At 41.2% G+C, this 16,409-nt stretch overlaps 1 protein-coding gene across 1 annotated transcript in view; it reads left to right on the forward strand.

Annotated features, from left to right (window-relative positions):
• flvcr1.L (FLVCR heme transporter 1 L homeolog) overlaps positions 1–16,409 on the forward strand; it is a 34,691-nt gene that overhangs the window by 12,533 nt on the left and 5,749 nt on the right. The window contains exons 4-9 of the mRNA XM_018262585.2: positions 131–198; positions 3,754–3,857; positions 4,796–4,906; positions 7,290–7,395; positions 8,973–9,084; positions 15,614–15,681. Of these exons, the coding sequence (XP_018118074.1) occupies positions 131–198; positions 3,754–3,857; positions 4,796–4,906; positions 7,290–7,395; positions 8,973–9,084; positions 15,614–15,681 (569 nt within the window). The remainder of the gene's footprint in view (positions 1–130; positions 199–3,753; positions 3,858–4,795; positions 4,907–7,289; positions 7,396–8,972; positions 9,085–15,613; positions 15,682–16,409) is intronic.

A 16,409-nucleotide genomic window follows, 5' to 3' on the forward strand; every position in this document is an offset into this window, starting at 1 on the left:
GGGATCCTGAAGCTGCAGCCATGCTTCAAAACTGCATATAGCGAATGGAAAGATAGGAGCTTTATTCTCCTGTGCTGTGTTTATAGAACATTGTTCCCTGTATACAAACCAACCCGTTCTCTCGTTCCAGGTATCATGACTGGATCCTTCTATTCTGTATCTACGCTGCTAAACCAAATGATTACGTTTCATTATGCGGTGAGTAAAAGCGATGAACCTAGAGATGAACACAAGGGATTCCCAAACACTTGCTTTCTTGGTGGGGTTTGCCATAGACCAAGTCAGAAGTATACAAAGTATTCTCTAGATTGAGTTGCATTGAATGAATGGAGAGAGGTCTGGTATTGGGACAAAATCACTTTAATGATCAGTATTGCAGGAAATGGGGCCCTTAAAGGAGTTGTTCACCTTCGAGTTAACTTTTAGGGTCAGGGCACACAGGCAGATTCAGGGAGATTAGTCACCCGGCGACAAATCTCCTCTTCCTCGGGACGACTAATCTCCCCAAACTGCCTTCACGCCGGCTATAATGTAAATTGCCAGCAGGATGGCGATTCGTTTTCCAAAGTCGCTCGAAGTTGCCTCATGAGGAAACTTCGGGCAACTTTAGAAAACGAATCTAGCTGAGTGCCATCCTGCCGGCGATTTAGCCGGTGGGGAGGCAGTTCAGGGAGATTATTCGCCGAAGAAGAGGACATTTGTCGCCGGGTGACTAATCTCCCTAAATCTGCCTGTGTGCCCTGACCCTTTTTATAATGTAGAGAGAGATATTCTGAGAAAAGTTGCAATTGGTTGTCATTCTTTATTATTTGTGGTTTTTGAGTTATTTAGCTTTTTATACCATTTGCAATTTCAGCTTTCTGTTGCTAAGGTCCAAATTACCCTAGCAACCATGCATTGATTTGAATAAGCGACTGGAATATGAATAATAGAGGCCTGAATAGAAAGATGATTAATAAAAAGTAAAAATAATTATAAATGTGTAGCCTTACAGAGGGTTTGTAGATTGAGTCAGTGACCCCCATATGAACGCTGCACAGAATCAGAAGTAGAAGGCAAATAATTTAAAAAATATCAATAATGAAGACCAATTAAAAAGTGGCTTAGAAATTGGTCAGTCTATAACATACTAACAATTAACTTAAAGGTGAACCACCCCTTTACAGTAATTTCAGAGCAATTAAAGCCTTTGTTGCTGTTGAGTAGTGCAGGTTTAAAATTTCTCGACCCGCACCCGACCCTAACCCTTCCCCTCCCGAACTGAACCCGGCCCGGGCCCACTTCTGCCCTCTTTTTATAGACCCACGCCTGCCCCGCAGTGACATCACAAAAAAGGCGCCGGCAGGTGGAAGTCTATAAATTCAGATGCCGTAAGCTGGCAGTACTAGGTCGTGACCCGTAGAATTTGTGCTGGAGTCGGCCCGATCCTGCGGGTTTCGGGTCGGCCCGCACATCACTACTGTTGAGACATAGGGGCAGATTTATCAAGGGTCAAAGTAAATATTCAAATGAAATATAATTCGAATTTCGAGCTATTTTTCGTGTACTTCGACTAGGGAATAGTCCAAATCCGATTCGAATTTGAAAACTCGAAATTCAAAATGTATCATGTACTGTCCCTTTAAAAATTCGACTTCTACCATTCACTATCTAAAACCTGCCAAATTTCTGTTTTAACCTATGGGGGTCCTACTAGAACTTATTTGGAGTCAATTGGTGGACTTTGAAAAATCGAAGTTTTTTTGGAGAAAAACTTTGAATCAAATGTGCTATTCCTTGGATTCGTACAATTCAAATTCAGCCGAATATGGACCTATTCGATCGAAGACGGACCTATTTGACCAAAAAAAACTTCGGCTTAATTTCGGTTGATCTTTTTGAATTAGAATTTCGAAGGTTTTTCAATTCGAAATTCGACCCTTGATAAATCTCTTCAAATTTGGATCGAATTTGGACTATTCCCTAGTTGAAGTGAAGTGTTGAAGTGTTCCCCTAGCTTGAAATTCAAATTTTTTTTCATTCAAAATTCACCTCGACCTTTGATAAATCTGCCCCTAAGAATTGGTTGGTGGTTGGAGAGTGGGGGTTTATTATTTTTCCTTCATAAAGCTAAAATGTTTCATTATTAACAATGAGTAATTGAATATATTTGCTGTATGCGCAGGAGTATTGTGTTGGGTAAATTAGGGACACAAAATAAATATATTAATAAATAAAAAAGGCACATTGGGGATGATTTTATCCCTTTAATGTTAAATTGTAATGAAACAGTCGTAGGGTGGGTCAGTGACCCTGGGTGGGGTAGAGCTGACTGACCCCGTTGAACTGCATCTGCTTCATGCCGGCTGTGCTTGGAAGGGAACACAGATTTAGCCTGAATACTCTTTATAGGCAACATTTGCATATTGAGTCAGAATATTTCCTGCATTATTTAGTATGAAAAGGGGGAAAGTCCACACGTTCTTGTAGTACCGTATATCAGTTCCCATAATACTATTCTAGACACAGCAGTGGATCATTAAAAGTAGAAAAATGTAGTTGCGACCGTTATGTAAGAATTTTTCCAGTACAGACACACATTCGGGACCTGTAAAGTTCAGTAACGGTGTTAAAGGAACAGTAACAACAAAAAATGAAAGTGTAAGGAAAATATAATGTAATGTTACCCTGCACTGGTAAAACTGGTATGTTTGCTTCAGAAACACTACCATAGTTTATATAAACAAGCTGCTGTGTAGCCATGGGGGCAGCCATTCAAGCACAGGATACACAGTAGATAACAGATAAGTACTACTATAGTTTATATAAACAAGCTGCTGTGTAGCCATGGGGGGCAGCCATTCAAGCACAGGATACACAGTAGATAACAGATAAATACTACTATAGTTTATATAAACAAGCTGCTGTGTAGCCATGGGGGCAGCCATTCAAGCACAGGATACACAGTAGATAACAGATAAGTACTACTATAGTTTATATAAACAAGCTGCTGTGTAGCCATGGGGGCAGCCATTCAAGCACAGGATACACCGTAGATAACAGATAAGTACTACTATAGTTTATATAAACAAGCTGCTGTGTAGCCATGGGGCAGTCATTCAAGCACAGGATACACAGTAGATAACAGATAAGTACTACTATAGTTTATATAAACAAGCTGCTGTGTAGCCATGGGGGCAGCCATTCAAGCACAGGATACACAGTAGATAACAGATAAGTACTACTATAGTTTATATAAACAAGCTGCTGTGTAGCCATGGGGGCAGCCATTCAAGCACAGGATACACCGTAGATAACAGATAAGTACTACTATAGTTTATATAAACAAGCTGCTGTGTAGCCATGGGGCAGTCATTCAAGCACAGGATACACGGTAGATAACAGATAAGTACTACTATAGTTTATATAAACAAGCTGCTGTGTAGCCATGGGGGCAGCCATTCAAGCACAGGATACACAGTAGATAACAGATAAGTACTACTATAGTTTATATAAACAAGCTGCTGTGTAGCAATGGGGGCAGCCATTCAAATGAGAAAAGGCTCAGGTTACACAGCAGATAGCAGATAAGCTCTGTAGAACATAATGGTGTTATCTGTTATCCACTATTTAACCTTTGCCATATAGACTTTTTTTCTATTTCCACCATTGCTACACAGCAGTCAACACTTTCATTCTTTGCTGTTACTGTTGCTTAAACATATCCGCCTGGCCATGTATCCTATGACAAGGTTTACCTTTTGCCTTTCTCAGGGTGAAGAAGTGAATGCCGGGAGGATCGGTCTGACGCTTGTGCTGGCAGGAATGGTTGGCTCCATTATTTGTGGTCTGTGGTTGGATTATTCCAAAACGTACAAGTGAGTAAACATGGCGGCTGCGGATCCTTTCATGGAGCTTGTGTACATGTCGTATGAGAAAGAATGTTACTTCTGAGTACAGCCTTGTCTGGGAAGTATCAGACATAGGGACCAGTCCAAATTTGCTGCAGCAAGTCACGGCTGTAAAGCTGAAAAACATTTTTACATTTGATTTAAAGGGTGTCTATCGGAAAAATGAAAATTTAATATAAGCTTCATCTTGCTGAAATAAGAGGCTCTCTAAATACAATCAATTAAAAATTCTGTACCATTTATGCAATAATGAAGTTACTCTTCACTCTCCACCTCTCAGCAACTTGTTTCCTTTATTCTCTCTTCATGCAGTAGGTGGAGTCAGTTTTTGATTAACAGGTCGAATACATCCTTTGGGGGGTTACACCCTAACGGTAAGGCCACACGAGGAGATGCGGGGAGATTTTGTCGCCTGGCGACTAATAGCCTCGTCTTTTGAGCGACTATCTCCCCAAACTGCCTCAGCGTTTTCCCCATAGGCTATAAAGAAAAGTCGCCTGCGCTAATGCAGCAGCGGTGATGCGTTTTCAATAGTCGCCCAAAGTTGCTTTGGAACTTTCTGGATAACGGGTTTCCGGATAACGGTTCCCAAACCTGTATATGTTTTGTAGCACATGCAATAATGTCTATATATAATGGTTTGCAGCTTATAGAATATTTAGCAGCAGGACATATTAATATTATTTTTGCAGGATATATAACAGGACATATTAATATTATTTTTGCAGGATATATGACAGGACATATATATTATGTTTGCAGGATATATAATAGGACATATATATTATGTTTGCAGGATATATAACAGGACATATATATTATGTTTGCAGGATATATAATAGGACATATATATTATGTTTGCAGGCTATATAACGGCAGTGTCTTTCTCCCCATTCCTCTTGTAGACAAACAACGCTGATTGTTTACATTCTGTCATTCGTTGGAATGTTGGTTTTCACCTTCACGCTGGACCTTGGGAACCTCATTGTGGTGTTTGTGACCGGCGGAGTTCTTGGGTAAGCTCCTTGGGTCTTGTCATTGAGAGTGACTGGGACTGACTCTCCACACACTGTAAATAAAGGGCTGCAGAGCACAATTAATAAAAGGTCATTCTGCTGGGAAATCACCTTGGCTGGCTAGAGAAATGATTGTGTTTTAACCCAGGTAAGCGGCTCAGGGCAATTCTTTCCGGCTCTTTCTTTCACTTTTTATAGTTCTCATACACCCAGCCCACATGTATTACAGCCAATAGACGGCTTGACAAAGGAGCGTGACCCTGAAATGTTGCCCTGCCCTTCCGCATTAAAAGTGCAAGGTGTTCCGTGCTTGCATCAGCTCTGTGTGCCTTTGGATCATTTGTTTCTAGATATTGGATTTGGGGTTGCCAGACCTCTACCCCATTGTGCACCAGACAGCACTGAAGTAGGCCCGGACTGGCAATCTGTGGGTTCTGGCAAATGCCAGAGGGGCTGCTATAAGGTGCCATAGAAAGTCAGTATTTAGTGGGCTGGTGGGTCTGCTTGGGCCTCTGTGTATGCTGATTGGGCCTATGTGTACCTGAAATGCCAGGGCCTATTTTAATTCTCAGTCCGGACCTGCACTGAAGTAATTAATAAGGTAGTGCGAGATCCAGGTTCCTATTGCTTGCAGCCAATAGACTCGTTAGGAAGCATTGCACTAGCATCTTCTGCTCCCCAGGCTCAGCTTTCTTATATTATTCTGTCTCAGCAGGTGCCTTTGCTTCTGTCTCTGTAGCAGTAATTACAGTTATACTGCTTGCAAAAATGTATTAAAGGACCAGTTACAGCAAACATTTTCTAAAAAAAAAAATTAGTTAGTATGCTACGAAAAAAGACTCCAACACATATTTAAATTTAAAATCATCAAGTCTTTATTAAGAAATAACTTACCGAAATTCCACTTGCGCTCCTCTTCAGAAAAGGCGACAGGGCGACGATCCGTCGTGCAGCGCTTGATTTCTCCTCCGTGGCTATCTCCTATAAGGAAGGCAGGGAGGAGAAATGGATCGCTGCACGATGGATCGTTGATCGCCTTTTCTGAAGAGGAGAGCAAGCAGAGTTTCGGTAAGTTATTCCTTAATAAAGACTTAACGATTTTAAAGTTTAATATGTGTTGGTGTCTTTTTTTCAAAGCATACTTACTAATTTTTTAGGGATGCACTGAATCCAGGATTCGGTTCGGTATTCGGCCTTTTTCAGCAGAATTTGTCCGAATCCTTCTCCGAATATGCATATGCAAATTAGGGGCAGAGAGGGAAATCACTTGACTTTTTGCCTTAAAACAAGGAAGTAAAAAATGTTTTCCCCTTCCCACCCCTTATTTGCATGTGCAAATTAGGATTCAGTTCGGTATTCGGCCAAATCTTTCGCAAAGGATTCGGGGGTTCTGCCAGAGGTTCTGGATACATAGTTGGCTGAAGGGACATAAAGGCGTGACTTGCATGTCTCCGCCCATAATATCTTATGTGAGAGTTAAAGGGATTCTATCATGATTTTTATGATGTAATTTTTATTTCTAAATGACACTGTTTACACTGCAAATAATTCACTCTACAATATAAAATTTCATTCCTGAACCAGCAAGTGTATTTAGTTGTAATATTGGTGTGTAGGTGCATCTCAGGTCATTTTGCCTGGTCATGTGATTTCAGAGAGAGCCAGCACTTTAGGATGGAACTGCTTTCTGGCAGGCTGTTGTTTTTCCTACTCAATGTAACTGAATGTGTCTCAGTGGGACCTGGATTTTACTATTGAGTGCTGTTCTCAGATCTACCAGACAGCTGTTATCTCGTGTTAGGGATCTGCTATCTGGTTACCTTCCCATTGTTCTGTTGTTAGGCTGCTAGGAGGGGGGGAGGGGTGATATCACTCCAACTTGCAGTACAGCAGCAAAGTCACATGACTGGGGGTACCTGGGAAACTGACAATATGTCTAGCCCCATGTCAGATTTCAAAATGAAATATAAAAAAATCTGTTTGCTCTTTTGAGAGACAGATTTCGGTGCAAAATTCTGCTGAGCAGCACTATTGACTGATGCCTTTTGGGAAAAAAAAACATTTTTTCCCACAGCAGTATTCCTTTAAACTTTCATTTTTGGTGTTAAGGCAGTGCTATAAATAAATGGCACGAGGCAAGTAAATACCTTCTATTTTCAGAAAGCTTTATGTTGCGTGTTTTGCACATGATGGGCGTTTTGGCTCCTTTAACCCGTCTCTAACCCTAACCAGGCTTGGTTCTCTGCTTCCAAAATGTATTGAAATATCCATAAGGTTTATACAAATCTACACATCCCTTCCAGAACACGCAGTTAGTTAGAAGAAGTAGGACTGAGCTAAGCAGTTTATGTATAACTAGCCCCGTTTATCCTTACGTTTGCAGGTTCTTTATGACCGGTTATCTCCCACTTGGTTTTGAGTTTGCTGTTGAGATAACATACCCGGAATCAGAAGGGACCTCATCAGGGCTTCTTAATGCCTCTGCCCAGGTAAGTGACTGAACTGTCAACCCAACGTTAAATAATCATCTCTCTTGTCCCACATTCATCAACGCACCTCAGATCTGGACTGAGATTTAAAATAGGCCTGAGCAGAGGCCCAAACAGTTCCCACCAGGCCAATAAATAGTGACTATTGCATCAGACATTTGCAAGAATACACAGATTGCCAGTCAGGGCCTGGTGCTCCTAGTCCTTTATATCTCAGCCTCATACAATCAGCATCCAAGGGGAATCACTATTTAGGGTCAGGGCACACGCTCAGATTTGGGGAGATTCAACACATCTCCTCTTCTTTGGGCGACTATTCTCCCCAAACTACCTCCAGCCGGCTAGAATGTAAATCGCCGGCGGGATGGCACTCGTAGCTCTTTCTTTTATGAAGTCGTCCGAAGTTTCCTCGTGAAGCAACTTCGGGGAAAAAAAGCAATTCAAATGCCATTCAGCTGGCGATTTACATTCTAGCCAACAGGAGGCAGTTTGGGGAGATAAGTCGCCCCAAAGAACAGGCGATTTGTCGCCGGGCAACTAATCTCCCCGAATCTGAGCATGTGCCCTGACCCTTAAAGGAGAACTAAATCCTAACAATTAATGTGGCTAAAAATGCCATATTTTATATATTGAACATATTGCACGAGTCTAAAGTTTCAGCTTGTCGATAGCAGCAATGATCCAGGACTTCAAACTTGTCACAGGGGGTCACCATCTTGGAAAGTGTCTGTGACACTCACATGCTCAGTGGGCTCTGATTGGCTGTTGAGAAGCTAAGCTTAGGGCTCGTCACTAATTATCCAGCAAAAAATGAGCTTCCCTGGCTGTAATATAAGCTGATGCTACAGGTTTGCTGATTATTAAATTCTGATGCTAATTGCACTGGTTTCTGTGCTGCCATGTAGTAATTATCTGTATTAATTACTAATCAGCCTTATATTGTGACATTTCTATTCTATGTGTACTGTATATTGTGAGTGGGTCCCTAAGCTCAGTAAGTGACAGCAGCACAGAGCATGTGCAGTGAATCAGCAGAAAAAGAAGATGGGGAGCTACTGGGGCATCTTTGGAGACACAGATCTTTACTGCTAAAGGGCTGTGGTTGCCTTGGGCTGGTACAGACGCACAAAACATCATGTACAACATTTCTAGCTACTTCTTTAGTTAGGCATTAGTTCTCCTTTAAAGGAGAATTAACCCGCCCCTCTTAGCTTCCAGGAGTAATGGGGGGGGGGGGGTTAATTCTCCTTTAAAACAGGGTCTTTCTTGTAAAGGAAAAGACACTTTTCAATACAAAACTTAAATGAAGGTATAATTTCCATATGACCCCACGTGGAGATGAATGTGGATATGATTGTGTGTAGCTTGAAGAGAGACATAATCAGGTCACATGATTATTAGTGCTTTCGTGCAATTTGTGTGCTAGTGCAGGGATAGCAACTGTGTCGCACTCTATTGGTGTGAAACCATTTCAAAACATCCCATTGTATTTTAACAACCTATTGTCAATTGGAATATTTTTCTTTTAAAGATTAAACACAGTGTTTTGTTTTTTTTTCTTCCTATTCTCCTTTCAGATATTTGGGATTTTATTCACATTAGCCCAAGCGAAACTGACAACAGACTACAACCCACAAGCTGGTAACATCTTCCTGTGCGCCTGGATGTTTGTGGGTATCATACTAACAGGTGAGTTCATGTTTATGGCAACGTCCGCTGGAAATGCTTCAGTGAGCGGGCGCAACTAGCGGTGTGATTAAAGGGGACCCGTCACCCACACCTGAAAATCTGTATAATGAAAGTCCTTTTAAAATGAATCATGAAACCCAAATTCTTTTTTTTTTTTATTAACAACCATACTGGTTATAATCTTATTTAAAACTCTCTGCTGTCAATCATAGATTGTCTGCCACTCCTCTATTCCTTGGGCATAAAGGCGGGGCAGTCAATTACTTTCACTTTCTATTATGCAATTTATAGATGTCACTGCGTTCCTTACATTTCCCCTCCATCTCCAACATTTAATTGTGTAGCCAGTGCATGGGCATCAGGTGCCCCATTTTGGTGCATAAACAAGATTTTGGCATGATCTAAAGCTTGTCTTAATAACTGTGTCCACAAAATGGCTGCTGCCTATATCAAGTGATTGGGAATTCCAAGACTAAAAAACAAGATTAAAATTATTTAGTTATTGTAAGTGAAGTTTATTTTGCTTGACTTAGCATCATAAAACGGTATTTGGAATTATTTTTTAGGGTGACTGGTCCCCTTTAAATGGTTTCATATTTTGTATGTGAACCAGGCAGGGGCATTTCTGCTGTAAATCAAGGTGCTTCAGAAGTGCTTCAGCAAATAGCTCCCGTCGACTGCCTTTAACTTTAACAACCAAAACTTCTTTTTATAAGAGGAAGTTCAGCTCTCACTCGAGTGTCACAGCAATAAAGGCCGGGCAGTAAAGAATCTAGAATTTATTTAACCCTGAAACATAAAAGGAAGGGCATCATCTCCTTGGTCATTGCTTTCGTAGTAGCAGCAGAATAGTCGAAATTGTCCCTGGAGCTATAAAATCACATACAATGTCCACAGGAAAGTGAGCTCACTAAGTACAAATGACGTGATCTTTTTTTACCCAGTCCAATCAATAACTGAACTACTAGTCTAGATTAGGCATCATTTTCAGCCCATATGTGGGCCATTAGGGCGCTAACTTGTCCGGGTTTACAACTGATGTCTACTTGTGTATGGCCTCCTTAAAGGGATTCTGTCATGATTTTTATGGTGTAGTTTTTATTTTTAAATTACCCTGTTTAACTGCAAAAAATCCACTCTACAATATAAAATTTCATTCCTGAACCAGCAAGTGTATTTTTTTAGTTATAATATTTGGTGTGTAGGGGCATCTCAGGTCATTTTGCCTGGTCACGTGCTTTCAGAAAGAGCCAGCACTCTAGGATGGAACTGCTTTCTGGCAGGCTGTTGTTTCTCCTACTCAATGTAACTGAATGTGTCGCAGTGGGACCTGGATTTTACTATTGAGTGCTGTTCTTATATCTACCAGGCAGCTGTTATCTTGTGTTAGGGAGCTGCTATCTGGTTACCTTCCCATTGTTCTGTTGTTAGGCTGCTGGGGGGAAAGGGTGGGGGTGATATCACTCCAACTTGCAGTAAAGAGTGACTGAAGTTTATCAGAGCACAAGTCACATGACTTGGGGCAGCTGGGAAACTGACAATATGTCTAGCCCCTCAGATTTCAAAATTAAATATAAAAAAAACCACTTTGCTCTTTTGAAAAAGAGATTTCAGTGCAGAAATCTGCTGGAGCAACACTATTAACTGATTTGTTTTTAAATAAAAAATGTAAAAAATAGAGGTCCGTGCCATTCATTGCTCTCTACAGACCTATAGCGTGAAATGCCTTCTGTAACACAGGATATTTATTAACAAGAAGTGGTTTATTTGTAGGTTCTGGGTGAAAATGGCATTTCGGAGCAGCTTATATTCCTGGAATGCTGTTGTTATAAAATGGCAGTTGCTATTGAGCCTCCTGATTGATTGAGAGAGGTTTCGGTGTTGATCTGAGGGCATCACAGTACCCATTTCATGCCAGGGCTTCTGGTTTTGCTTTTGTTCTTCCCCCCCCTCCCACGTACCTGGCTTGGCACAGTATATCATGTGTCACTGTTACCTGATACTGGCAGATCTCCTGGCTGGAATCAAATGTTTATCCGGTGAGTCACAATACATGAATCCTCGCAAGTCCTGGAAACCAGTACGTTGGTCTGTCTAGTTCTGGAGAAAACTGCCTGGTATTGCGAGTGCCAATCAGAGATCTCTCTAATTATGTTATGCTGCATAGCCCAGAGCTGATGGTCTCGGGGAGATCACTCGCTTCTCTCTCTACTGTACATGTGCTATAGCACCTCCCTATTATACATTTCATATACAGTGTTTTGTCTCATACAGGTAAGAAACGTTGGCCACTTAAACCACCAGCTGTTCAACAAAAAAGTAATTTCATTAAAAGCCTGGGACTTCTACTTTCTACAGCTCTAGAACTGTATTCATAGATCTGCATGGCTGGTTATTTTCCTAATGAGATGATATCACACTTCTAGAATGTTAGGCTAAAAAGGGTGATATAACACATTAGGGGGGCTATGGGAATGAAAAGGAAGTTTGTAGCCAGCCTGAGTGTGTGACAATGGCCGCTCTGGAAAGGAGTCGCATATGTAAGCAGCTAAGAGTCTGAGTGAGCTTCACAAATAAGTCTGGCCATGTTAAAGGAGAAGGAAAGCTATGGAGGCATTTTATTGCCAATAGATTAGCCACAATAGTGCAAGCTATAACACTATTTATTCTGAAGAATGCTTTACCAAAAAGCTCAATAGGATAGCAGCTGCCATATTAGCTTGGTGTGACATCACTTCCTGCCTTAGTCTCTCCCTGCTCACTCATAGCTCTGGGCTCAGATTACAGCAGAGAGGGGAGGAGGGAGAGAGAGAGAGGAACAAACTGAGCATGCTCAATCCCTAGCCCTGGAGGTTTAAGATGAAAACAGGAAGTCTGATACAGAAGCCTATGAGTACACAATAGAAGGAAAGAAATGTGGTGTTTCTTTTGACAGAGGACTCAGAGCAGCATTACTTTGAGGGTTTACTGGTGTATTTATATAGACCTTTCTGATAAAGCTTACTTCGTATTAGCCTTTACTTCTCCTTTAATGGTAAACGTCCCCATAGAGTAGTTGCGTCAGTTTCTGAGACGTAGACTAGTGGCTAATGATCTGTTTCAGATTTGCTTTATTAACTGATGGACTGACATTTTATTCTGGAGATGTACTTTCCCTTTAATGTAAAAGCTGTGTTGTATGTAAATGTCGGGCAGAGCGGAGCCCCAGCACCAGGCGCAGGGTGGGAGAAAATGGGGGGCAGATAGGAATTGAGTTCTGACTGTTTGTATGTGTCTTACATGAAAGCTTAGTGAATGTTTGCCATTGACTTTGCGGCCCCAGGCACTTGCGTTACACACACAGATCTGGGCTTCTTCTCCAGCGCTGCCCTCGCGAGGCACATCACCTGCGTGTTACGACTAATTAGCCAGTGTTTGGGTGAAAGGCAAGATCCAAATTTACTAACGCACCCGCTGCCTTGGAAACGGGGATGGGTTTCCTGCGCTGGTAATGTGTTTGCAGAGCAATACAAATATAGTAGCCGACAAGCTGAGAGTTGTAGTTCTAGTTGGTAGGTAACAGCAGTGGCTGCTCTGTGGCTTCAATGGAAGCTCATCATTGCTACAACACAGCAGGAAGTGAAGAGTGCAAGGGATAATTGCTTCCCCATCCTGGAAAAGCTTTACAAATCAGTAACATTCTATCAATGACCTGAAAGGGATGTAGAACTAAAGCTTTGTCCTATCCCTTTAAGCCGAACTACAGTTCCCAGCATGCTTATCCAGCCATTAATAAACTGGGATTGCTTGAGTCGTAGCCAAATATAGACCAAGGGCCTTCCAGTAAATGCCTACAGGAAAAATAATATCCTGCTGTATTGTTTCCTATTTAAATAATCTTTTTAATTCTATTTCTGGCAGGAGGGTTGCTGCATAGTTTTCCTGAGTATTGTGTGTATAGTGTGTGTATTGTGTGTGTATTGTGAAATGTGTGCAGCAAGGGAGTTCCAACATGTTTAACCAGGCTTTGGGATTAGAGTCAAACAAAGGCTCCTGTTGGGTGTTTGGGTTTGATGCTGACGCAGAAGGGGGGAGTCCTCCTGTGGCCCCCGAGTGTTTCTTCCGAGTGTTTCTCTCAGGTGTTCTCCTGAGTCTTACCACGAGTGTTTATCTCAAGTATTTCTCCCATGTTTATCCCTAGTGTTTCTCCCAGGGTTTTCTCCTAGGTGTTCCCCCGAATATTTCTCCTGAGTGTTTCTCCCAGGTGTTTATCCCGATTGTTTATCCCAGGTGTTCTCCCAAGTGTTCCCCCAAATGTTTCTCCCAAGTGTTCCCCCAAATGTTTATACCGAGTGTTTCTAGCTAGTGTTTATTCCAGGTGTTCTCCCGAGTGTTCCTCCAAATGTTCTCCCGAGTGTTTATCCCGAGTGTTTCTCCCAGGTGTTTATCCCAGGTTTTCTCCCGAGTCTTCCCCCGAGTGTTTATACTGAGTGTTCTCCCGAGTGTTCCCCCAAGTGTTTCTCTCAGGTGTTTCTCTCAGGTGTTTATCCCAGGTGTTCTCCCAAGTGTTCCCCCAAATGATTATCCCGAGTGTTTCTAGCTAGTGTTTATTCCAGGTGTTCTCCCAAGTGTTCCCCCAAACGTTCTCCCCAGTGTTTCTCCCCAGTGTTTCTCCCCAGTGTTTCTCCCCAGTGTTTCTAACTAGTGTTTATCCCAGGTGTTCTCCCAAGTGTTCCCCCAAATGTTCTCCCGAGTGTTTATCCCAGGTGTTCTCCCGAGTCTTCCCCCGAGTGTTTCTCCCGAGTGTTCTCCCGAGTATTTCTCCCGAGTGTTCCCTGTTCTACAACCCCAGTGCACATGGCAATGCACCCGATATACATCATTTGCCTGAGGCCCTCAGCTTATTGCATGTTGCGTTGGATTCCTTTGTTCTGTTCTTTATTGATATTCTACTTTTTGTACACATTTAGGCTTTGCTTTCAGTCTGTTTATACACAGCTGTTGTGTAAATAGTAATGTGTAGGCAGTCACTCAGCTGGGAGAGAAGTCTAGGCATGCATTAAAGGGGTGGTTCACCTTTATGTTAACTTTTAGTAGGTTATAGAATGTCTAATTCTAAGCAATGTTTCAATTGGTCTTTAGTTGTTTTTTATAGTTATTTGCCTTTTTCTTCTAACTCTGTCTAGCTTTCAAATGGGGGTCACTACCCCCATCTAAAAACAAATTCTCTGTAAGGTTACAAATGTATTGTTATTGTTACTTTTTATGTAGACCGGGCAGGGTTAAAAATCTCGTCAGATCGTCGGGAACTAGGAACCAGATGGCTGAACTTGCAAACTGGAGAGCTGCTGAATAAAAAGCTAAATAAGTCAAAAACCACAAATAATAAAAAATGAAAGCCAATGGCAAATTGTCTCAGAATATCCCTCTCTACATCATACTAACAGTTAATTTAAAGGTGAACAACTCCCTTTAAGGCTGGCATTTACCGCTTCAACATCGTGTCACACAGGAGATATTTCAGCCAGTAGAAATAGACCCTCCAATAGCTTGAATTTAATTGTTAATAACATTTGTAGAATACTGGCACTAGCGGAAGTTTAATACATGGGCTGAGACAGTCACATAGGGCCAGAGAATTCCTATGTGACTGTTTGCCTAATGCATAAGTGAGATACAGTATCTCTAGCTGTGTGTACTGTGCCCTTTATGCACCTAATGGCAGCCTAATGCCTAACAAAGAATGAATTCTGAGAATGCCCGGGCAAAGATTCCTGTTAATAAACTCCATCACCTGTAGTAAGATCAATGGAAGGAAAATTACGACTGGTCACTGGGTTACTAACCCCCAATAGCCTGTTTTTTTATTATATAGTTTTTATTTCTAGTTTACACTGCAAATAATTCACTCTACAATATCAAATGTAATTTTGCCTGGTCATGTGATTTCAGTAAGAGCCAGCACTTTAGGATGGAACTGCTTTCTGGCAGGCTGTTGTTTCTCCTACTCAATGTAACTGAATGTGTCTCAGTGGGACCTGGATTTTACTATTTTGAGCTGTTCTCATATGTACCAGGCAGCTGGTACCTTGTGTTAGGGAGTTGCTATCTGGTTACCTTCCTATTGTTCTGTTGTTAGACTGCTGGGGGGAAAGGGAGGGGGTGATATCACTCCAACTTGCAGTAAAGAGTGACTGAAGTTTATCAGAGCACAAGTCACATGACTGGGGGCAGCTGGGAAACTGACAATAAGTCTAGCCCCATGTCAGATTTCAAAATTAAATATAAAAAAATCTGTTTGCTCTTTTGAGAAATGGATTTCAGTGCAGAATTCTGCTGTAGCAGCACTATTAACTCACTTGTTTTTTTCCCATGACAGTATCCCTTTAATTCCAAATATCTAGCACTAAGCCAGAAGTTTCCTGGAATTGTATATAGCGGGGGACATTTTCACTTCTATCTTGTATATATGATATTCTGTGAATTGTTTTATGAAGCAGTATGGCACCTCACACCTTTTAAACCTTTTCCTGTGGTTTTTGTCTTACAGCTCTGATCAGATCCGATCTCAAGCGGCACAATGTAAATGCGGGAATCACAAAGTCAGAATTAAAACCTGTAAGTATTAATATTGTGTTATTAATTATTATTAGTTATTATTATATTGTGTCCTGCACATATAGTCCTGCAGCAGGACATTAGCCATTTGGACTTGCAGGTTTATCTCCCATTATTAAAGTGCCGTGCCTAACCGTATAGCTAAATAAATTGAATAGAAATTCTAAACTTACTGTACCAGAGGTTCAGCAACTCGGGGAGGCACATTTATCAAGGGTCGAATTTTGAATTCATGTGAGTTTTTTTAAAACTCCCATAAACTCTTATAAACCAATCGAAATTTATTTTAAAAAAATCAAATTTTTAAATAGGATTGACCCGAAAACTCGAATCAAATTCGATTCGAATTAAAAACTCGATTCAATGTCAGGAAGGCTGCAAACAGCTCAAAATTGATCCCTGGACGTCTCCCATTGAATTAAACAGCAATTCGGCAGGTTTTAGGTGGCGAATAGTCGACTTTGAGTTCTTAAAGGGCTAGATTATAAATCTCGAAAATCAAATTTTTTGAAAGAAACGCATTTGAATAACTTCCTTGTCGAATTTGACAGTTTTGACTATAGAAAAAGTTGAAAAAAATCGAATTCGAACTAAAAAAAATACACTTGCTGGTTCAGAACTTAATTTATATCTGGTAGAGTGAATTATTTGCAGTGTAAACAGTGTCATTTAGAAATAAAAACAATATCATAAAAGTCATGACAGAATCCCTTAAAGGTGCCCATACA

The sequence above is a fragment of the Xenopus laevis genome, chromosome 5L (assembly GCF_017654675.1).
Source record: "Xenopus laevis strain J_2021 chromosome 5L, Xenopus_laevis_v10.1, whole genome shotgun sequence".
In the NCBI taxonomy this organism is placed as follows: Eukaryota; Metazoa; Chordata; class Amphibia; order Anura; family Pipidae; genus Xenopus; species Xenopus laevis.